This window comes from Cydia pomonella, chromosome 3, assembly GCF_033807575.1.
Source record: "Cydia pomonella isolate Wapato2018A chromosome 3, ilCydPomo1, whole genome shotgun sequence".
NCBI classification, from domain to species: Eukaryota; Metazoa; Arthropoda; class Insecta; order Lepidoptera; family Tortricidae; genus Cydia; species Cydia pomonella.
Genome location: NC_084705.1, coordinates 5,195,974 through 5,221,238, shown reverse-complemented (window position 1 = coordinate 5,221,238; position 25,265 = coordinate 5,195,974). Strand labels below are relative to the sequence as shown.

The window sequence follows — 25,265 nt, the reverse complement described above, 5'->3', positions numbered from 1 at the left end:
ATGTTTTTTAACCCATTTAGCGCTAATCTCGACATTGTCTTTTGCCTCTACGAAGCATTTCCGCTACATACCAGGAATACCAAGTTATCGCCTACGACCGTTGCTCAGCCGTGATTATGTTAATTGAATTGCATTGTGACAAGTTATAATAATTCAAAATATTTTAACTAAACAAATTTATCTTTTGATTTTAATTACCTACATTTTCTGATAAATAATGTCTAAGCCAAAAGTAAGTAAGTCTGTCTGGTACAAACAGCAACACTCTTAGAGTGAGGTTACACTGGTGAGTTGCGTTGCGTTTGCGTCGCGTCGTTGCAACGCATTAATGTGCCATGTCATGAAAAACATATGTAAAAAGACGCAGCGTTGACGCTACGACGACGCTTGCGACGTAACAACGTGACACAACGCAACGCAATGCACCAGTGTGTATTTACAACCGTTAACAGTATGGGCGATGGTACTACGTTTGAAAGCCAGACCCCTTCTAATTCTAACCCTTTTATTAATTTTTTTAGTAATCTGGGGAAGAAACTCCCGAGGCAGTGAGATGTTAGTCTATAATGGCTATACCTTTTATGTGCAAAATATTAGAGGAGATAAATTTTTTTGGCGCTGCAGCACTCGGCACTGCAAAGCAAAAATATACGCAACCAAGGATAGAGTAATATATCGAGTTTTAGAAGACCACTTTCATCTACCAGCCAACTTTGTTATACGTAACGGTATATACATAAAATTGTGATGAATTAAAACATTTAGTGTGAAAAGAAAATTTTAATTTCGGGGACTCCGAAATAAGAAATTCTCCGAGCGTATATTATGTAGTTAACATCGACGGGTAGTGATATTTTCTTTTCTTTCTTTATTTCTATATCTAGTTAAAAATATGACATACATACCTATTTTAAAATCTTATTTTCGTTTAAAATCGTTTCAATACTACTTACATTCAAATCTTGCAACATAGCTCACTAAGCACTTATACTTATTACTAATATGTTCACTTCTTAGGATTTTTACAAACATGACTATGCATTTCTTTTGTTTTTCATTAAGAAAAGAGATGCAACCCGAATATTTGAGTACTTGCGATTAAGCAAACAACATTAGGTATATACTCGTAAACGCACCACAACGTCAATAGACTAAAAAGTTGAATAGCTCTGCTTGAATTTCAGCTTCCGTTCAATGGGTGCGTGATATCTGCGGAGGTCCTGTAGTGGTTTGTAACCATTACTGTTTTATTCCGCATAAAACAAGCAAAAGGCTGAAGAATGTCCTCGTTTACCTCTGCAGCTACGGGTCTTACTGCAAAGCGAGAATCGTTACCACGAAAGAAAATAATATTATACATATGAATCCGGCGCATAATCACAATCCAAAGCGTTATGTTATAAAAAATGGAGTTTATATTCAGCTCTAGTATTCCATTACAAATAATTTTAACTGATGGACATGAAATCGATGTTAGGTATTTTTATTATAATGTAAGTACATCAAACTACATTTTGGTTTTTAACTTAGTAATTAAGTCATTATTTTCATTCGGTATTTTTATTTCAAATTGATGCTATAAATGAACTTAAATATATATTTGTAATCTGTGCATTGCAGTGTTTATTTATACTCATCATTCATCCATAATTAGAAATGTGTTCGTATGTGTGTTAGTATTCTAAAAACTTACTTAAGTCTGCTAAGTTTTTCAGTTCCTATGTTTGAACATAATAATAAGTCGAATAATAACAACAAAAATTTTTTAGCCTCAGCACAATGGATTCGAAACACTCGCGGCAATTCATTGCTGGTCTACAACGACTACTGCTACTTTCTCCACAAAGCAAGTAGCAGGCTCAAGAATGTCTACCTTTGCAGTCAGGGCAACACGTGCAAAGCGAGAATCGTTGCTACGAAGGAGAATAGGATTATGCTTGTGAATGAATTCCATAGTCATCCAAAGAAGAAGTATATCATAAGAAATGGAGTTTACTTTAGACTGTAGGGGTAGGCTTGTAAATGAGTACTGAGTAGTAAACATTATCTATGGGTTTGATTTGTGTTCATTTTCGACTTTCATTTTGGGTTTTTCACTCGAAGTGAGACGTCTGAACACAAAATGAACCAAAAGTGAAAAATGAATTCATTAGTGAAACAATCCAATAGCGTTGGATATAAACACTCGAACTCCGAATGAACAAAAAATAACCAATGTCAACAGAGAATGAATGTTCATTTGGATTATGCACATTTTTTTCGAATCCTGTGGGTACTTACCTAGTACCTAGACGAACATAACATAAAGATCGCAACAAAATGGTATTCAAGTGAATAAATAAAAAACGCTACTATTTTTGAAGCATTTAAAAAAGTATCAATACGATTCAGGATTGTAAAATTAGCTAGTTTCCTCAGCAAAGTATTCGAGGCTTTCGAGGCTCCAAATATTTTTTTTCTTGCGATGTCGACGCTTCCTTTGTTTCTTACTTGTGAACATCTTTATTAAAGTTATTTCAAGAGGCAGTACTTTATTCGACGTCATAGTGAAAGAAAAGAAAACGTGAATAATTTTATCAGCAGCCGTGTGAACATGCAGTGAAAGAAAAATGAAACATTCACATCAATGAACATTCATTCAATTGAGCCATCTGACCCCACTTCAACATTTCGGTTTAAAGACATAAACTCCACGATATGTCAGATTATGTAATTTATTGAATCACTATTACACGGTAGGTACTACAAGTATTCTCCATAATAATTTTAATTGAACACCGTTTACTCGTGCGACGCGTCCGACCCGTGCGGCCGCTAACACCAGAATGGCCGCCATGCTCTCACTTCCTGTCCTACCCCACCTGGCATAACTGACCGCTAGTTTCCAACCGATTTTAAGATTACCCTCAAATTATTACCTATTTAATTAATTTAGTCAAATCACCTTACACTTATAAGAACAGTTCACTTACATGAAATTACAATAAATTGTAATAGTTGTGGATGAGCTCTGGATATGGAGAAGATCTGATTCTATTATTGTTAAAGACCGTTTCCATAGAAGGAAACGTGTTTCTATGGAGTGATCCAGAACTCACCAAACTTCACTACTGAAAAGTTCACAAATACCTTCGGCTAACTACAATCATAGATAGGGTCGCGGTTCAGGCCACTATGGAGTGAGAATAGGTATCCAAAAATTTAAGGTAGGACGCCAGGATACTATCCTCATCAAGCGCATGACATATCCAAATGAAAATCCCAAATTTATTTAATACACAGTTTATTCCTTAAATATATATGACCCGCTACGGTCAACACGAGTTATTTATTAGTAAATAAGTAATACTAAATACTTCTTAGTGACACCACTATTTCTTGAAATTTACACTAAATACATCATAGACATCTCTGTGTCTACGGACAACAATATCAAAATTTGTCTTCCTAACATAACACTGTCTAAAGTAAAAGTTATGCCCCAACCTCCGGGGATGTTTAGCAGTAAGCAATTGCTCACAGGGATTACAGGTTACCTGTTCAGCGTAAAGGGTCCATATTTAACTAAAGGTATCTCATAAAAGTCTTAACTTCACGGACACTGCCAAGAAGAACGCTGCCACCGGATGGCACAGCCTTAGAGAACCAGGGTCCAGAAAAACCAGGGTCCAGGAAAAAACCCGGGGTTTATGCCGGGTCCATTATTTCCTATACCAACGACGGCGCCTGCAGACCGCGTGGCAAGACGAAGAGGTGGTTGACGTTACATTAGGTTTTGCAAGTTATGTTAAATTGAAGGAAAAAGATTAGCAGCCGCCATTTTAGGTAGGCTCTAAGACGCTAAATTATGCACATTTTGGGACGAGCCCTAAGATTGATTGCCGAAAGATTTTCTAATATACTTCACATCTTGAAGATCGATCGAACAATGATTTTTCAAAATTCCAATCCGAGAAACCACAGACAAACTGATGAATGAAAACCTTCTCATTCAATGGATACCACAACTGACCGGTTTGACTCTCGGAATAATTCGAAATATCAACAATAAAAAGAGTTACTCATTTTAGGAAGCAAATAATACGGACTTTATTAATAATTGGAAATTATAAAAAGATAAAAGAACCACAAGTATATGTTTATTGTCGTACAACAAGGGTGACCGACCGTCTGTTACGGAACCATGGACAAAAAAAACCAAATGACATTGACAGCTGTCAGTGTCTACCGCTGAAATAAACAACTGCTCAGTTTTATCGAAATCATACTGTTAATACGTGGTATTTCTATGTTTTAAAATGTATTTCAATTGTGAAATGGATATACCCCAACGAAAGCAAAGTGCCTGTGTCCTAGCACAACGCAGGAACACGACATGGATGCGCAAAATGCAACGGAGTGAACGCACAGACTGACCTACCGCTCCGGTAAGTTTTGTCCACTCAATATAGCTAAAAGCGTATATGTAAAGTTGAAAATATATACTACAGGTCTCAGTTCTTGACTGACCCACTATGACATCCGTGTCGAAGACATTTCAACTACCAAATCTTACCAAAACAAACATACCATTTTCTAACCTATAAAGTACCTATACAATATGCTACTCAGCTGTTTATAACACTGGGTGGATACCCCAAAGTGTTACAGTTCATCTTTAGTTGGGTTAAAAAAAAAATTTTTTTTTCAAAAAAAAAAATTTTTTTTAATGCTATACGCCCAATAGGAAGTGAACACCTTAACCTACGAAACGTAAATAAGAAACCATAGATAATCTATAAAGAAAAACAAGTCTTACAACCAAAGTTATACCTATGACTTGGTGAATGATCAGTTCGACCAAGGAAATCTAACGACTAATTTTGGTTCGAACCTTCTTATTCCTAGTGCGCGCTTTCCTAAACCTAAAAGAAAACGTCAAAGACGGCAACGTTAACAACCTTCCCTTTATTAAAGAAATTGCCTATCACCGACAGTAGTGGAAATATGTAACAAGCTGCATTCTCTAGCTATTACACAATTCCTACAATTACAAACAAAAGTTCAGTTACAGTACAAAGTTTAGCGAGAACGTAGTCCCTTTTTCAATAATTAATAGTATTTCATGTAATAGGCCCGTTTAGGGTTTATAAGTAAAGTAAGTTTCTGCAGTTTATTCAGATTATTTAAAGTTTTATGTCTTTATAAGGACACATGAAAGATTAATGTTGGTCCGTGTGCACCCGGTACCAATAAAAACAAAAACATGGAACAAATACCCAGTCTGATGAAAACCAGCTTGTGCCAGGCTGCATTCAGTTTAGTAGGTACGTTCAATATTTAGTATCACATAGGATATTTACAAGTGTAAGTATCCAATTGGTGTTAAGACGAGTACCGCTAGGAAGACGGCTCGGCTTCACCAGGACGTACAATGTCTTTTATATGGAAGTTACCTAGAAGTTTTCCTTCTAAGGATTTTAAAGAGTATACAAGAGGACTCAATTTTTTATGAATGACACATTTGTCATAACGGGGCGCTAATTTAGCAGAAAAATGTTTTGCTGCATTTGACAATGGGAAACATCTTTTATAAACGATTTGTCCTTCTTCCAGTTCTACGTGACGCTTCCTCATGTTATAATACCTAGCGTTACGTTCATGGGAGGCAATCAACGAGTAACGCACTTTTTGAAATACAGTTTTGAGCTCTTTAAGTCTTTCAGAAAAAGCACCACTGGTATCTAATTCGAGCGCGTTTTGATCTATGGGACCTTCGCTATTATAAAGGGAACCATCTAGAATCATTTGACGACCATGTGTTAAGAAATACGGTGTGTTTTTAGTTACTTCGTGACGAGCTGTATTCAATGCACATTGTATTTCCGATACGTTCTTATCCCAGTTACGGTGATCAGAACGCACGTATGAGGCAATGGTTCTTACTAGTTCACGGTTCACTCGTTCCGTTTGATTCGTCTGAGGATGATACCTAGGGTTATAGAAAATATGAGGGACATCATATTTGGACATTAATTCTCGAAAGTCTTTGGAAGTAAATTGAACACCATTGTCGCAGAATATATATTTAGGAACCCCATGTATAAGGAATATCCCTTTTTCCATACACTTAACGATAGCTTTAGCAGTTATGTTGCGTAGTGGAAACAAAGTCACATACTTACTGAAATAATCAGCACATACGAAGAGATACTGATTTCTCAGATAAGATGGAGGAAAGGGACCAAGAATATCACAAGATATTGCTTCGCCTGGCGACGATATACGTCGTGGATTACCCATCAAACCAGGACGAGCTAAGTTAACAGGTTTATAAGTTTTACAAATTTCACAAGAGTCGACGTATTCCTTCACGTCCTGAAATAAAGTAGGCCAATAATATATGTCGGCTATTTTGGAATGAGTTTTACCCACGCCAAAATGACCTGCTGTAGGATCATCATGACACTTATTTAGGACTTCATTACGATGCTCATAAGGAAGTACCAGCTTCCAGTCAAATTGAGCTGTCAGACGATACTTATTCTTAGAGTAACGGAAAAGTTTATCATTTTCAATTTTAAAGTTGGGAAAGAGAGTAGGTTTTTCAGACACCTTTTTATATAGATCAAGATACCAAGGATCTTGAATAGTAGCAGAATTTAAAGAACTGACGTGAATACGAGAAAGACAGTCAGGTATGACATGTTCTTTGCCCTTCCGGTGAATTATTTCAAAATTAAATTGACTCAATCTACACGCCCATCTATTTAATCGTCCTGTAGGGTTTTTTAAGTTTTGAAACCATTTTAAAGATGCATGATCTGTTACAATATAACATTTTCTCCCTTCTACATATGCACGAAATTGCTCAAGACCATAAATCACAGCTAAGAGTTCGCGCTCAGTAGCTGAATAGTTCGTCTCTGGTTGGTTAAGTGTGCGGCTGCAGTAGGCAATAGGATGATCGACTCCATTAAAAGGTTGAATCAGAACAGCGCCTACGGCGTAGGAAGATGCATCCGTATGGATATAGAAGCATTCATTAAAGTCGGGACATTTAAGAATAGGAGAAGACACTAAGGCAGATTTAAGTATGTTAAAAGAATCGTTGACTTCATCTGTCCATTCAAATTTTACTTTCTTACTCGTTAAGCGAGATAAGGGACGAGCTATTTTTGCGAAATTATTAATGAAACGTCGGTACCAACCGCACATTCCCAGAAAACGTTTAATATCCTTAGCATCTTTGGGAGTAGGAAAATTTAAAATTACATCAATTTTAGACGGATCGGTTCGCAGACCGTATCGATCAACTAAATACCCAAGATATTTAAGTTCACTCCTACAGAAGGATGATTTTTTCATGTTAATAGTTAAGTTTGCCGATTTTAGTTTTTCAAAAACGGCATTGAGCAACCTTATATGTTCATCAAAATCGGAAGTACAAATAATTATGTCATCAATATAACAGAAAACCTTGTGATCAAAATGAGAAGTAAAGAGATTGTCCATGAGACGTTGCATAGTAGCAGAGGCACCTACTAAACCAAAACACATTCTCTTATAATGGAATAATCCCTTCCCTGGTACAGTAAAACTAGTTTTCTCCTTGGAGTCTTCACTAAGAGGGATCTGATGATATGCCGCACTTAAATCAAGAGATGTAAGGAATTTCGCATCGCGTAAGTTGTCCAGTATATATTGAACGTGTGGTACGGGATACGCATCAGATTTTGAAACTGCATTTACTTTTCTACTATCTAAACAAAGTCTTAAATCTCCGTTAGGTTTTTCCACCATAACGACAGGAGAATTCCATGGAGAATGCGAAGGTTCGACAATTCCTTCCCTCAGCATACGATCAACTTCTTTCGCTAAAGCAGCTTGTTTAAAAGGACTAAGTCTATAATATTTTTGTTTTATCGGAGGAGTATCCCCAGTATTTATAACATGTTCAATTAAGTGAGTCTTTCCCAGACCAACCTTATCCGTATCAATTTGATCATAAAGAGATTTAGTAGTCTCAAGTTGAGATTTTTGTTCCGAAGATAAAGAATCATATGTAGTAAGTCCTGTCTCTGACGGTAAAACGTCAAGACTAGCAATATAATGAGAATCAGTCTTTTCTATATCAGTAATGAGGCCAGGAGCTAATCCATAGGCTCTCCAAAAGTTTAAACCAAGTACCATTGGAGTAGCAATCTCCGGTTGAATATTAAAATGTATAAGTTTAACTTGACCTTTATAATTTACTGGTATAATCATATATTCAGTGGCTACGATTCGATTATCGTCAGCTACATTCACCATAACCGGTTTAGTATGTTTTTGAATAGGTATCCCACCGGTGGCGAATACTAAATGGCTGTTGTGGCCCAGGAAACTAACACTGGCTCCACAATCTAATAACGCCTTGAAATTCAAGTTAAGTATATTTAAGAGAGCATATACCCTGTCATCTCCCTTCGGAGGATTAAAGAAGATTGTCTTTTCTGCACGACAGGGAGCAGAAGATCTAGAATTGTTATTAGCAGAAAAGACCCTATTTAGTTTTTTGTCTTGGAGTTACATTTAACACATTCTGGAGTTTTCACCCCTTTTTCTCCGCATTTAAAGCAAACGATATCTCGAGAGCTCTTACACTCTTTAGTGTTATGATTGGACCTACCACATCGAAAACATTTCGTGTGAGAAGAGCTTTGTGCCACAGAAGCAACAAAGTTTCTGGAAGAATTAGGGAAACGAGACTGAAACGACTTATTACGAGGTTCTACATTCTTCGACGGATTGTCAGAGGAAGAATCATTAGTCTTGTTTGAGAGAATCGGTTCGCGAAACTGCTTCGCCTTGACTTGCGCCAATTCAATGCGCTTACACAAAGACTTCAATTGCTCTATCGATTCTATGTCGTGTAAGGCTAAATCCTTGGAATACTCTGGGCGAATATTCCGCATCATAGTATCCAGCTTCTCTTGCTCAGGAACCTCCTTCGTCAGACGCTCATACATCCCTAACACGGTTGATACGAAAAAGACAATTGTTTCGGACTTGGCTTGAGTCCTAGCCCGTATTTCCTGCAACAATTGGTGATCCAAATCAGGTATGTCAAATTCCTCTTGTAGAGCCGCGGTGACCTCCTTATATGTAGTAAGTTTTGTACGTTGCGACCGGAACCACGACAACGCCGGACCCTCAAGAACTTCAGGAAATCCCCTATATATACGACTCTCTGAAATTCCTCTGGCATCTCGCAACTCCTCGAGGCGAGACAGAAACGTACGAACGCAGGTGTCACCTTTGAATTTCAAATTCAAGGAATTTATGTTGAAAGTCTTGTCCGTTTTATAAATAATTTCCCTAACAATACGAGATTCGTTAGGAGATTGAAAATCATCATCTGACCCAGACGACGCAGAAGAGCCTTGCTCATTCAACCGATCTAATAAAGAAGTAATTAATGTTTTCAACAGAAGTACCGCTTCGGTCTCCTGAGGTAACCGTGAAACACGACACAAAAGATATTTGCATCGCGAGGATAGTCTATCAATCGCCGACGCCGTTAAGTCTCCTTTCGCTTCTAAATCTATTTCCTCTACCTTACGTTGGCAGAGCTCCAATTCGGCAACTTCGTTACTTATTAACAAGTCCTGGCACTTCAAACTACCCTTTTTGGCTAAATCTGCAGTCTGTTTTAACGCATGACATAAGCTGGACCGACGCGATATAGGATTAACCGGAAGTCTGCGAATCGCCAGTTCATGTGCCATTTCGTCTTTATGTAAATGTATGATTTTACATCCCGCATTTAGGAAATCCATTTTTTAAGATTGATATTTAATATCAGAAGTAAGTCAGTGTCAAGTTTTGAATTGTAATATTTTAAAGTTAAGTTAAAACTTTATTAGATTTTAACCCTTTTTAAAGTATTTTAAAATAGTGAGAAAATTTCTCTTATGTAAGGCTAATTATTTAGCGTAGTATAGTTTTATTTATAAGTTGGTTAAATTTATAAGTTTAACCTCCAACTCAAGCAACCATTTAAAACAATAACTTGCAATCCCTTTTACATAAAATAACCTTAATACTAAAATAATGCAAAAATGTTTCACTTGGACATGTCATACTCCATAGGCCCCACGTTGGGCGCCACTGTAATAGTTGTGGATGAGCTCTGGATATGGAGAAGATCTGATTCTATTATTGTTAAAGACCGTTTCCATAGAAGGAAACGTGTTTCTATGGAGTGATCCAGAACTCACCAAACTTCACTACTGAAAAGTTCACAAATACCTTCGGCTAACTACAATCATAGATAGGGTCGCGGTTCAGGCCACTATGGAGTGAGAATAGGTATCCAAAAATTTAAGGTAGGACGCCAGGATACTATCCTCATCAAGCGCATGACATATCCAAATGAAAATCCCAAATTTATTTAATACACAGTTTATTCCTTAAATATATATGACCCGCTACGGTCAACACGAGTTATTTATTAGTAAATAAGTAATACTAAATACTTCTTAGTGACACCACTATTTCTTGAAATTTACACTAAATACATCATAGACATCTCTGTGTCTACGGACAACAATATCAAAATTTGTCTTCCTAACATAACACTGTCTAAAGTAAAAGTTATGCCCCAACCTCCGGGGATGTTTAGCAGTAAGCAATTGCTCACAGGGATTACAGGTTACCTGTTCAGCGTAAAGGGTCCATATTTAACTAAAGGTATCTCATAAAAGTCTTAACTTCACGGACACTGCCAAGAAGAACGCTGCCACCGGATGGCACAGCCTTAGAGAACCAGGGTCCAGAAAAACCAGGGTCCAGGAAAAAACCCGGGGTTTATGCCGGGTCCATTATTTCCTATACCAACGACGGCGCCTGCAGACCGCGTGGCAAGACGAAGAGGTGGTTGACGTTACATTAGGTTTTGCAAGTTATGTTAAATTGAAGGAAAAAGATTAGCAGCCGCCATTTTAGGTAGGCTCTAAGACGCTAAATTATGCACATTTTGGGACGAGCCCTAAGATTGATTGCCGAAAGATTTTCTAATATACTTCACATCTTGAAGATCGATCGAACAATGATTTTTCAAAATTCCAATCCGAGAAACCACAGACAAACTGATGAATGAAAACCTTCTCATTCAATGGATACCACAACTGACCGGTTTGACTCTCGGAATAATTCGAAATATCAACAATAAAAAGAGTTACTCATTTTAGGAAGCAAATAATACGGACTTTATTAATAATTGGAAATTATAAAAAGATAAAAGAACCACAAGTATATGTTTATTGTCGTACAACAAGGGTGACCGACCGTCTGTTACGGAACCATGGACAAAAAAAACCAAATGACATTGACAGCTGTCAGTGTCTACCGCTGAAATAAACAACTGCTCAGTTTTATCGAAATCATACTGTTAATACGTGGTATTTCTATGTTTTAAAATGTATTTCAATTGTGAAATGGATATACCCCAACGAAAGCAAAGTGCCTGTGTCCTAGCACAACGCAGGAACACGACATGGATGCGCAAAATGCAACGGAGTGAACGCACAGACTGACCTACCGCTCCGGTAAGTTTTGTCCACTCAATATAGCTAAAAGCGTATATGTAAAGTTGAAAATATATACTACAGGTCTCAGTTCTTGACTGACCCACTATGACATCCGTGTCGAAGACATTTCAACTACCAAATCTTACCAAAACAAACATACCATTTTCTAACCTATAAAGTACCTATACAATATGCTACTCAGCTGTTTATAACACTGGGTGGATACCCCAAAGTGTTACAAAATTAACATTATGTAACATATTCCAACACATCTTAGTAAATATTATTATATATATATTCTTTCAGCTTAGTTTTAAACATTGTCTCTGAATGAGTTTCTTTAACATCTTTTGGTAGGTTTTTATACATTTGTGCACCTTCAGATAAAATGATTTTTTTTTCCATAATTAGTTCTGTCTAAATAATTTTATTTTATTAGTATTTCTTAAATTATGTCTAAATTTTCGTTTTGTTGATATTAACTGAGAGTGTATATTTTGTGTAAGTAACTTATCGATGAGTATGCAAGTACAGTATGTGTATAGTTGTTTTAGATTAAATAGTTTTGTTTTAGTATAAAGTGACTTCGATTTTATGAGCTGAGGATATTGAAATAGAGTTTTTACTAGTTTATTTTGTGATCTCTGCAGAAATTGACGATTTGTCTTAGCTGCGCATCCCCACACTTCAATTAGGTATTGTATTGTACTTCAATATGATGATTGTGGTGACACAATTACACTTTGTCACTTGTAATTCGGTGAAGAGTTAGCTTAGACGGACTCTAAATACGTTTGGTTTTATATTTATATAAGATGTGCGTATGTTTTGTGTGTGTGTAATAAAGGTAAAAAAAAACATTTTAGGTTTTTTATTTGGAACCTAATTAAAAATACTCCATGACTCAAGGCTACTGGAGGGCTTGGCAAATATTATTTTAAATGTTACATTTTAGTTTAGCTTCCTCCTCTAATAAGCTCAATACCTAAATAAAATTCTAAATGAGCAACTTCCGAATTTATTATGGAACTGATTTTTTTTTCTAATAACTTATTTTTATAGTGTTTTCTTACACAATCTCGTTACCACCATCGATGTAAGTAATTAAACAATCTTGATGTATTCCGTTGCGTTGCGTAAAAAAAAGTAAAGTCTGGCGGCCCAACTCGAACTTTAAGATACGGCAAATATTAAGTCTAGATACGATATGGATCAGATATATCAGTGTCAAAAGTGACGTTTCTTCAAACAAAAACGTAACTTTTTACACTGACATATCGGTCGGTCGAGCGGGAATTTATTATACTTAAATTCCAGCCTCAGCTCATTGGGTGCGCAACGTTCGCGGTGGACTATCCCTAGTGTACAACGACTATTGCTACTATCTCCACAAGGCGAGTAGCCGGTGGACTGCAAACGTGTACCTCTGTACCCTTAACACCTGCAAGGCGAGAATAACTGCTACGAAGGAGAATAAGATTACCCATGTTAACGAATATCATAACCATCCAGCGAAGAAATATATTATACGAAATGGCGTGTATATAAAACTGTAATGACTATTGAGTTGTGTTTTAAGGCCCGTGCACACCGGATATATACAGATTCTTATGAAATACGACCCACCGCTGGTATGCCGTGTGCGTGCACGGCTCCGCAGGCGCATGTGCAAGTCTACGCACACGCATCGGTGTGTTCTGGCCTTAATTTCTGGCATTTATATTCAAATATATAAAATAATTTTAGCTCTACATGCAAAATGAATAATAATGAGTTAAATTGAATATTACATATTAGGAAAAATTTTAGTTCATCGTAGGAGATTGTTATTTATATAAAAATAAAACAAACAACTTAAATATGTAAAAGTTAGTTATATGACCTTCCATGCAATCAAAAATATAGAATACCTAAATATTCATCATTGTAGTTGTTTTTTTTTTAATTTCATTGGATTTTTAATAACAAGCTGATATAGCACAAACCATTCACGCATAATGAGTAAGAGCCGCTGTACCCGGCTATTTTCTACCGAACCACTGTTCCCACCGGCCCTACTTATTTTAATAAAATAAGCTTTAAATAGAATTATTGCCTAATACAATTATTTTAATTATTCTATTTTCCAGTGTTTATAGCGCGTAACACCAAGGGTTTGGACGTACTGATCTATAATGGTTTCTCTTTCTATCTGCACAAGCACGCCAGCAGGGGCAAGAACAACGTCTGGGTCTGCACCATCGGGCCCTGCAGGTCAAGAATTATAGCCACCAAGGATGGGATGATAATAAGATCGAAGCTGGATCATACGCATAAAGCGCCGTCATTTATTATCAAAGATGGCATTTACCTTAAAGTCTAGTAGCGACTTTCTACAAGCAGTTTAGCAAAATCAAGAACAAGCTCAAGTTGTATACAAAGGACTCTACAGAATTAGAATACTAGCGCCCAAGGACGAAAAGATCATATGTTCATACATGCCGTTATTTTATATCAAGGATGGATTTAACTCCACAGTTTAGCCTACTCGATCAAAGACGCCAGCAAGCTCAACAACAATGTGTGCGCCGTTGAATCCTGCGATTCGGGCTAGAAATGCTATAATATGGTACTTGCGCAATACGTAAGTGCTTAGGTTCTAAGTAAAAGTACCTCAAAGTTTAGGATCTGCTACAAGAAGTCCAGCAAAGGCTAGATAAATGTCCGGGCATTCACCATTGGTTCCTGCAAAGCAAGGATCATAGCGGCCAAGAATATTAGTGAATATGCGGATCATATTCGTAGATTCGTAGAAATGCTATAATATGGCACTTGCGCAATAAGTGCTTAGGTTCTAAGTAAAAGTACCTCAAAGTTTAGGATCTGCTACAAGAAGTCCAGCAAAGGCTAGATAAATGTCTGGGCATTCACCATTGGTTCCTGCAAAGCAAGGATCATAGCGGCCAAGAATATTAGTGAATATGCGGATCATATTCATAGTTGGAGTTTACCTATTTTTTTTTTCAAACACATGATGTCCGGCTCACATCGGAGGCCAAACGCCAGGACATGGAAAACATGTCAATACAATACACAAAATCATATTTTACAAAATTTTACAAATACACGAGTAAAAAGAAACAAAAAAAAAAAGTAGGTAATGATATTTTAAAGTGATTAGTATTAGCTTTCTGCTTAAAAAAAAATGTTACTTATATACAATTATATATAGGAATTTAATACACTCTCATGTGATGTTTATAAATGCAAAATGAATTGTAACCTGTGTGTTTCATTTCACTAATAAAGCGTTAAACCGATTCAATTACTTTTATCAAGGCTGATGGGAGATAGATACAGCGAACTGCAAAATTGCATGGACATGCAATTTGATGGAATCGAATTAATTCATAAAGTGGCCGAACACTGCTTAGTGTGGGCAATCCAGGGCTATGCTATGATTATCAACATCCTTATTGTTTGCCGAAAATGTTTTATTATATATATGAAACTTGTCCCGTGCACATCAACAAAAATACAAACGAGAGCTATGCACTAATTAATATCAAATCAAATGCCTCAGCATTAATACTTTGGATATTAATATGATACGATATTTCGTGCTTAAGAACACCAAGCATGCCTAGGCATACGCATATGACCACCAAGGACCGTCTTGCATTCCCCACATAAACTAGAACTCTCCTATACTGATTCTAATCCACACTTACTCTGTTATTTTATTTCAGTACAGTATGTCCAGAACCCCGCTGGTCGCTTCATTGCACTCATCAACGGCTACACATTCTACAGAGCAAAAGTGAGGGCCCATTCGATTAGTTGGCAGTGCACCAAAGGGTCGCCATGTAAGGCTCGGTTCAGCATATCAGACAGGGGTGACATGTATAATGCGAATCTTCAGCATTGCCATGGACGGTTCAAGTATGTCATAAAAGATGGGCTTTATATTAAGTTAAAATAGCCTCAATATCTTCATATTTTATGAATAACTCCTTAAACCTTATATGTAGGTAGGTATATAATATATTCTTCATGATACCCTTTTTATGCATATTATCTGAACGAACAAAAAGGTACGAACGAATTTGCTTTACTGAACCTTTTAAAATTAGATAAATTATTGAATTAGCAATACACAGACACTTAATAGAGACAACCGCAAAGTACACACGACACCAAAGATAAAAAGTTATTATAATTATACGTATATATGTATTACATGTATATGTGTATTACATATATTATTATATAAGGGCGTCTGCTGGCTGGCGCGGTTGCAGGGAGCGGATGAGCGAGTTAACGAAATATAATATGAGCAATGCTAACTGACGTGGACGCGTACGATGGATTTTACCTACAATGGCACCCGCGCGTGCGGGCGCCCGCTCCGTGCACCCGCGCCAGCTAGCGGACGCCCTAAAGTAAATAGGTATGTAAGTCAATAGCTTAAGTCAAACAAGAATATAATGTTATACAATAAAACTGACCAGTAATATATGATCATGCGTCATGTTGCGGAATTTAATTGGAACTAATTTCTTACACTGACTATAATTTTATTTTATGTTATATGATAGGTTGCTACTGTAGTCTGTGTCATCGTGGCGGTTTTCTTGAATAATACTTAAGTGTTGAATATTAAACTACAAAAAAATTCCAATACGATATACATAGTCAAGAGCGAAACTTTGTAAATAATGTATATAATAAACTGTTGGAAATAAAACGTTCGGGAAATGAAACTATATCGCTCCGAAACATTTCCAAATCAACATCAGAGCTGACAGGTAAACAAAGGCAAGGCAAGGTAGGCGAGTATCTGCAGTAATTATAGTCATGAGTAAACTTTCTAGGTAAATTAGAGGCATTATTTACGCGAATTACGAGAGAAGGTCATACCTCCTTAGGTTTGTAGGCCGTCAAAGAAAAACCGGAAATAAGAGAGAAGATACAATCTGGCGATTTTGACCTATGTGTGCTACGTAACAAAGTACATTCATTGGAAATTGTAAAAAAGAAGTACGATAAAAAAAAATGTGGAGTGTCACGGTGATCACGGGGTGTATGTCAACGAGTTGCCAATCCACATTGTGCAGACTATACTGAACTGTTCCACATAAATGAAAATAAAAGCTCCCTCTTGAAAATGGATATATATTATCGGTCAGGTTGTAACTCGATGTATGGTCTAAGATACGTTTTAAAGAATATTTACCCTCACCTGTTATTTAACATTATTCCTTATAACGTATCTCCTATTAGTATCAATAGTTAGTAATTATAATAACTCTTCATATTATTTTATGACAACCCAAGTAAATTATTTTATACGTTCGTAATATTAATAATAATTGTTTCTAGTCAATAAAACATTTAATCCTTTAATTCGAAGTTAATGAAAGTCCCAATGGTGATTCCAATCCTAATTTTGCTATATAATCTGTGATGTTAAATAAAATTATTTGTTGGACTCTGACTAAAGAACTATGCAGGCCGGTTGAGAGCACTTGTCAACAGCTACTCTTTCTATCGGGCAACAAATGCGTTCCTCTCACAGGTCTGGCGCTGCACCAGAGGGTGGCCATGCAATGCTAGATTTACCCTGAAAAGTGGGAAAACGTCCATGGGCAATTTACAACATTGTCATACTGAATTAAAGTATTTTATATGGTATGACGTTCTAATTAAGATATAAGCTTGTGATGTTTCTGATATATTGTACGTGAAGTAAATCACGAAAAGTATCTATGTATAAGTACAACATGAACTACCTTTGAAAAACCCTACCTAGTCATATTTAGCGTAATGTAATAAATATGAAATAAGCATACTTTATTATTGGTTTGATTAGTCATCTATGTTCTCTTGTTGTTTATCTTTTTGTGAATAAATAACCTAAATAATATAAATATAGATTAAAAAAGAGTGTGTATCGACATAGTCTAAATAAAACAATATTAACGCTGTGGAAATTATTCATCATTTTAACTTGCATTTTAAAATAGTCCAGGGATGAAAATCGAATAGAAACACAAAGAATATCCAGTTTTTTACTTCAGACCTGTGTGTGGGCTCATTTGCCTCCGATGTAAAGGATTCGTATCTTTCTTTTACTGTATTAAAAGTTTGAGAGAGACCATTTCTGTACGAGGTAAATATTAACGATTAGTATATTAGTAGCAGCCTTGATCTGTGAGCAAATTACTCATCAGCCTCCTAGCGTTTGTCCCGTACTGTGACCGGGCCCGCGTTCCAGCTTTTCTTCTTCCACTTCGCTCTATCCTCAACATCATCTTCTGTTACCCCACAGGCGTTTAAATCTTTGGCGATAACATTGCGTCATCGCTGCCTTGGTTTACTGTGGTCAAATTACTAATTAATCAATATTTGCAGTCCAGTACGTTAGGAACAGAACCAATAAACTGATGGCTTTGGTCAACGACTATACCTTCGCATGTTATCGGAGCAGTGAGAGCGCCGCAAAGAAGAGCTGGATCTGTACTAGGGGAACGAAGTGCAAAGCAAAATTCACCAGTCACCACGGGGAAATTATACAGGCTAACCTAGAACATACGCATGAGAGATGCTTGTATGTTATTAAGGATGGAATTTATTACAAAGTGTAGAAAGTAAGTTTTTTTTTTTATGATATAGAAGCCAAACAAGTTTTATTGTCGCCCATGGACGGTTTACTAATGTATGAGCAAAAAATATTTCATGTCATGTTTCATTTTACTAAGTTATTGAAGTCAAATGTATTTTTGGCATAAAATACTCTTCTCAAGGTAATATTGCGATGCAATTTTGAAAATATCATACTGCATGGATATTTTTTTCACTTTGGGCAAATAATTTATTACACGTAAAATATTTTAACCGAATAATTTCTAACCTAAGCTACTTTCGGTACTTATTGCAGTTCGTTTCTGTTGGCATCACGGTTCTAACCTAACCTAGCTTCATGGCAGAAGTTCGTTTCTGTTAGGGTCATGGTTAAATAATAAATAAATAATAATAACCTATCTATGAATGATTCATGAGATGCAGTTTTTGTTTCAGGCAAGTTCACGCCTTAGTCGTTATTCAATTATAAAAAAAACCAACTGTTTCTATATTTCAGCCACTTATACGTTTAATAATTCGATTTATTATTTAATTTAATATCAGTATGAATAATAATTATTAGGCAAACTTATTAGTTGATTAGGTATGCTAAGTGACAATTAAAACAAATAATTTTTGGAATATAGGTACTTTTAGTCAAAAGAAAACGTTTTGTCAAAGTAAAATTATACCAAATGATAATGTGATCAAATGAATCAAATGCGAAATGTAAATTTGCTAAAGATTCATCTGGGAAACTTAACTACTGCGACAAGTTTTATGTCTGTACATGAATATGTAATATGAGGTCTACTCTGCCTTGGAAGCCACCTACGACTTCGTGCCCGTTGCCGTAGAGACAGCCGGGCCCTGGAGGCGGGAGGCGCATGAGCTCATCTGAGAGTTTGGCAAGCGACTCGGGGAGAAATGAAATGACCCCCGTTCTGAGTCATGGCTTGTCCAACAGGTCTCCATCGCCATACAGCGGGGGAGTGTGATGGGGTCGTTTGGACCCGGCATGGCTCAGAACGGGTTTTCGTTTTTTAAGGTGTATTAGTCAGTAGTTAGTCTAATTATTGTGTATTTTGTTGTGAAATAAATCATATGAGGCTACAAATTAAATTATATTTTAATCGTTTAATAGTACTTTTATTTAACACGAAAAAATAATTTGTGTTATTTCAAGTAGAAATACTACTCTATTTTAGTTTGTAATTAATTTATGTCTCAGTAATTTATTGTTTTAGTTTTAATAAATAAAGCAAAAACAGTTTTATTCATAACTTTTTGAGTTTTTGCCATCCTGAATAGTCTTTTGTCTAGTTCACACCCTTGTCGCGGCGCTCTGAGTCGGTGCGCCAACGTGGGCTCCCGTTGAAGCTACTCGTTATGGAGCGAAACATGTCGAGCAATATTCGACTTGAATACGTGACTGTTTTATTATATTTAATATTCCTTTATTTAACTTTAATAATTAAACATTTCAGTGCAATACCTGCGCAACCGCTCCGGAAGACAGCTGGCTCTCGTCAACGGTTACACGTTCTATCCCGTGAAGAACTCGTTCTCAACCAACTGGAGGTGCACCAGACACAACGTGTGCAAGTCCAGGTTCACTGTGACGACGTGCGGGACGGTGGTGTACGCCAACCTGAATCATAGCCATAACGCTTTTGAGTATACCGTTCTTAATGGCGTTTACATTAAGCTGTGAGGATTAACATGAGACATAACAATGTAATACAAATCCAACTGACTGCTTTCAATGTCCAATTATCGAATGTGCTATGTTTATTATATGTACAATCAAGTGGTAAAGGATCATTTAATAAAAATATTTGATGTATTTTAATGTATATAAATTTACTGAATTTGCACATTCGATGGGTTACAAACAAGAAACAATTATTTTAACCCATTTACAACTTACAACTACACTAAGTCTATACTAGTACTAAGGCGGGTATAGTGGCTCAGCGCAAACAGTGGCTCAGTCGCCCAAATATCGCTATATACTGTAGCACCCTAATGTGTTAGAATTATTCTTGTTCTTCCATTTGAATTTATTCGATTACTGAATGTTCCTGCAGTATTAGCAGGATAGCAAATAGCCTGTCTCTGAAATTAGGGTGAATGAGCCACTGTACCCGGCTATTTTTTCTGAGACAGTGTGGGTCCTTGGCATATATTATTATTGCTACATTATTTTGATTTGTTTTACTTTATGTTACGATAATGACCATCACATTTATTATTTGATGGAAAAAATAATAGAAAGGATTTTTTTATATTTTTAGCAAGAAAAAGGCAGAGAATAAGTTGATCTCAATAATTAAAGATTATTGGTTATAGATTATCTGTGTTTTAGTGGGATAACATTTATAAATAATTATGCCCAGAGTTTAATTGTACTTAAATAAATAAACGAGACCGATTTGAAATAACAGTTTTTTATTTTCTTTTATACATAGAGTCACTGTGTACAATTAGGTACCTGGTACGTACCACGTCGGTACGTACCTCGGTACCGGTACACAGTGGCTCATAACTCTTTAATAAAAAAAAAACCTTGATTGGCTAATTTATAACTGTATTAATTGAAAAAAAAAAACTTATAAGACAGATGAAAAACCAAAATATGTTGGGTGTAAACTTCAGGCCGGTACAAGTAACTTTTCTGCATAATTTGGCGGTCCGAAAAAATCCTAGTCATTGTTCTCGACATGACCCTACTGCAAGTTGCCTAGTACAGATGAATTCATAAATATGTATTTATTTCTTAAAAAATGTATACATATTTACGACTTCGACTGTAACGTAATAAGACCAATTGAACAAACGAGAAGACAGTAGAAATCTTACGATATTGTTAAAAAGGTTTGATTCTCTCTTGTCATGCCTCGTGCTAATTTTACCACAAGCCTAGAAGTTCAACATGGTGGCATATTTGCAGCTAGCTGTATTGCTTATATACCTACCTAATATATTGAAAAAAAAAAAGTGATTGTTATCACCACTAAATGACACATCAGTCATAAGTATAATATGATTTCGTAATCATACCAATAAATTAAATCGTTTCTAAGATGAATTCTATTTTTCAGTTGAAATACAATACGTTCAAAGCACATCCAACAAGATGCTTGCACTCATCGCCGATTACGCCTTCGCCGTGCATACCGTGAGCGCTTCCACAAGGGTCTGGCGTTGCGTTCGCCACAACGTTTGTAAGGCTCGTTTCACCACCACCCTTGATGGTGAAGTGGTCAAAAGTAGCCTCCAACATACCCATGAACCATACAAATACATAATTCGAAACGGTATCTATATCAAGATATAGTGTCTAGGGTCTAGTGCTGCATTCATCACAACTACAAGGCTGTCTACACCACCACCACCCTTGATTGTGATTGGTGAAGTGGTCAAAACTAGCCTCACACATTTTGTTTGTGACTGTCACGAAAATACTATATTATTGCAGAGGCCGGGATAGGGCAATTCGTGGATGAGTTACGATTTTGTGACAAAGAAGACGAAACCACGTATTGCTGTCCCGGCCGAGGCATATAGATATATAGTGCTTTTCTCCAAACATGTGAGGACATGAGGTAAAATAATCATAATTTAAGCACCAACCATCATTCAAATCGAACCTTCACATCAAAAACGTCAAAAACAATATCCCTCTTTAATTATTTATAAAAACTTAAAGGCACAACTTATTCTGTCATTCAGTACTACATATTCAATATTCGTTCATTCTATATAATTGTGCAATATAAGCTGTATGTATGTGCACGTCTTAAAAAATATTAAAGTTATCTATATAACTTTTATATTCTTTGATTTTTATCAAGCAATATTCGCACGATCTCTCTCTCGATATTTCGGTTCTCATCCTATCCTATAGCTTGAAATGATGCTGACCAGGTCGTGTAGACGTGGCACACGACTATATTAATTGGCTGTTTGCATTTTTATTAGTGCATAATATTTAGAAAAGTAAAAAAAAACAATACAGTTATGAAATTCCCGTCTGCCAAAACACGACAATATTTTTTTAAATTTAAGTTTGACCATAATGAAGAGCTTCCCGTACTAGGTATTTTTGCTACAATAAGGTGAACATTTCCGTGCATATTGGAGAAAATGTATTTTATCTTATCTTAGTACATATCTATAAACCATATAAGTACAAAACCATACCACCGAAACATGCCCGGATTTTTGTCGTTACTGCCTAAAATGTTAAAAAAGCCATTTCGGCAGCAATATCTATTTTGCCACTTATCCAACTCGTGGTTCCTTTTTTGCATATTCCAACTGTATTTTTCGCTAGACAATACAATATTTTGAATTATTTTGTCTTTTTCTATTCAATTCGTTCGATCTCAGTCAAATACATTGTTATTTGTTAGTGGGTACACTTTCCCTCAAAAGAATGGAGTAAATGTTAAGCAAAGTTTCATGTATCGAGAACTGGAGAAATACGTAATCTAAACTGGATAAATATGTAATATTGAAGCATTCTCATAAAGCGTAGATACGATTTCGTGATACGAGACAGGGTATTTACACCAGGTTTTGATTAATATTAATTTTTAAGAATATACTAAGAATTACAAAATTTAAAAAGAAAAAAAATTTGAATCAAAAACTAAGATCCTGTTTCATCCATGAAACCATTATGTATTAGGTATACCAAAAATACTTATTACAACCAAAACTATTTCACCTCTTGCCTCCTGCGTCTCGTTCGCCCTGTTCCTTTCTGAAATATTCCCACTGTATAATGTGCGTTCAGATATAGTAAATGCGCCGTTGTGAATCCATGTTCGCTGTACAGTTATCAGCAATAGTCACGGAGGATAAAACAAGCATCTGCCACTCCAGATTAGGTGCTTTTCGCGTTCTAAAGTACCGATTACAGTTTTCATTCTACATAGAGAGATATATCTTTTTATGATGAGCTATTTGAGAATGAATGATACCTTAGTAGTCTGATCTGCTACTATACTAGTAGAATGGGCGCTTTATGCCTCGTATTAAATAGGTGCGCAATAATTGGGAAAAAATCCCGTATAATCCCTAAATTTTAACAATAATGAGGTTAAACACTATTTTAAATTACTATTGTATTTTTCAGTTCAATACGTCCGAACTTCATCAAACAAGAACTTAGCGATCATCAACGGGTATACGTTCTGCGTGAACAGCGTAGGCGTCTGCAAGACTAACTGGCGTTGTACCAGGCACAACATTTGTAGAGCCAAGTTCAGTGTGTCCAACATAACGCCTGGCGTGGTGTTCAGTCACGATTTGAGACATACTCATGAACCGTTCAGCTATATCATACGAGATGGGGTTTATATCAAGCTTTGATTTGTAACTTTAAAAAATATATTATCTATTTTCCAAGGAAATATGTTCCTAAATCATAAATAAATTAGTCTGAGTATAGGTAAAATGATATTCGGATGGCAACTGCATCCGCATTACTGTTGCTGCATCACGGCATCAAATTCACGGCATCAGGTTTTAAATTCTATTTAGACGAAATAAATACATCATAGAAATGTAAACATTCAAAAACCAATTTATGTCAATATTTTATAAGTTATAAACATAACTGTTCATTTGCTATGATTTCATGATTCCTTGATGTTCGTCTGACAGCTGTCTAAAAGAATATCTGAACCAAGGTTTTTGTTTCATTTAACTTTTTGCCAATGACGGATATGTCCGCACCGTAGGTCCAACAAGACGGATTAATCCGTCACAGACCACAGGGCAACATCGACCTAAGTGCATAATACATAAAGTTCAACTTCAGTTTTGACACTTCGCTGACGTGGCATCTGAGTGACAGTTTTTGTGTTTGACACGGCGTCGAAAAGGTTCATTGTGCTCGTAGTTTAAAAGAAGTTACACTATTTCAAGCAATGTATTACTTCTTCCAGTCTATTTTGTCCGATCTTCGTCAAACAAACGACTTGCTATCGTGAACGGCTATACTTTCTGCGTGCATACTACAACGGCTTCTAAAACCAACTGGCGCTGCACACGGCACAACTCTTGCAGAGCAAAGTTCCTTATGATGATCCCGTATTTTCACCTCTGTTTTTTTTTTTTTTTTTTAATACTGTTATGGATTCGATCTGTCAGCTGTCAAAACTTACATTTCTGGAGCAGAAAAAACAAACAGGACGGGTTTCAGTATTAGTATTATTGAGTATTAGTAATAGTTTCAGTGGGAAAGCCTCAATATAAATACAGGTTGTCCATGTAAATAATATGAAATAGATGGCCATTCAAGTAGCTTTTAAAAAAGAAAGAAAAGTTCTATTATCTCAAAGGCAAAGTACAGGTAAAGTACATTTTCTAGACCAGCTTATCCGTTATTTACTGGATACCTGGTATAAATGTGGTTCTTCTAGTTATAATGCTTATGTAATTATTTAATACTTAAGTGCTGCTTTACAAGTGCGAGGTGCTGCTGCTTTTTAATAAATCTTCTTTTACATTCGATACCTTATGTATTTTTCATTATTCACTATATCAGTAAATATATAGACTTAGTATTTTTACATTTTAACAGTAGATTAACTTCGAAATACTGATAAGATAAAGTTTATTTCAACTATTATAGAAACGATATTTAATCTACTGTTAGTTACTTAGTTAACTTCGTCCGTAACATATTAAGAATTCTTCTTCACACAAATTTACTGTCAAATAGTTTTGATTGCCTTATTTTGCAAAAATGAATAAATAATTTAGGTAGGTACTTATTTGGGAATACCAAGTCAATTTTGAATTAAGTACATTATTTTTAAAGCGGTAAAAAGAACTTGATGCTCTACCATTACTTTTTTATCGTTTAAAATATAAAATAGGTAGTTAAATCAAAAGGTTTTTGACTTCCAGAATGCCAAATAGCATCACAGCTCATACTTTTGTTCGGAAACAATTGCTTCATAATTAGTATTGTTTCAGTTCAGTTCGTCAAGAACGCTTCGCAGAAAAACTTAGCTCTCGTAAACGGGTACACTTTCTTCATGAAGCACGGTGAGAGGGTAGGCAACAAGCAAACCTGGCGTTGTACGAGAC

At 36.0% G+C, this 25,265-nt stretch overlaps 1 protein-coding gene across 15 annotated transcripts in view; it reads left to right on the top strand.

The window, feature by feature from the left end:
• Window positions 1-25,265, top strand: part of LOC133515885 (protein tramtrack, beta isoform) — a 526,149-nt gene that overhangs the window by 393,419 nt on the left and 107,465 nt on the right. Inside the window, exon 5 of one of the 15 annotated variants that reach the window (XM_061848509.1) lies at window positions 1,185-1,592. The exons of the other annotated variants lie outside the window; for them this stretch is intronic. Within the exon in view, the coding sequence (XP_061704493.1) occupies window positions 1,185-1,429 (245 nt within the window). The 3' untranslated portion in view covers window positions 1,430-1,592. Of the gene's footprint in view, window positions 1-1,184; window positions 1,593-25,265 lie in introns of those variants that run through there. 15 annotated transcript variants of the gene reach the window in all.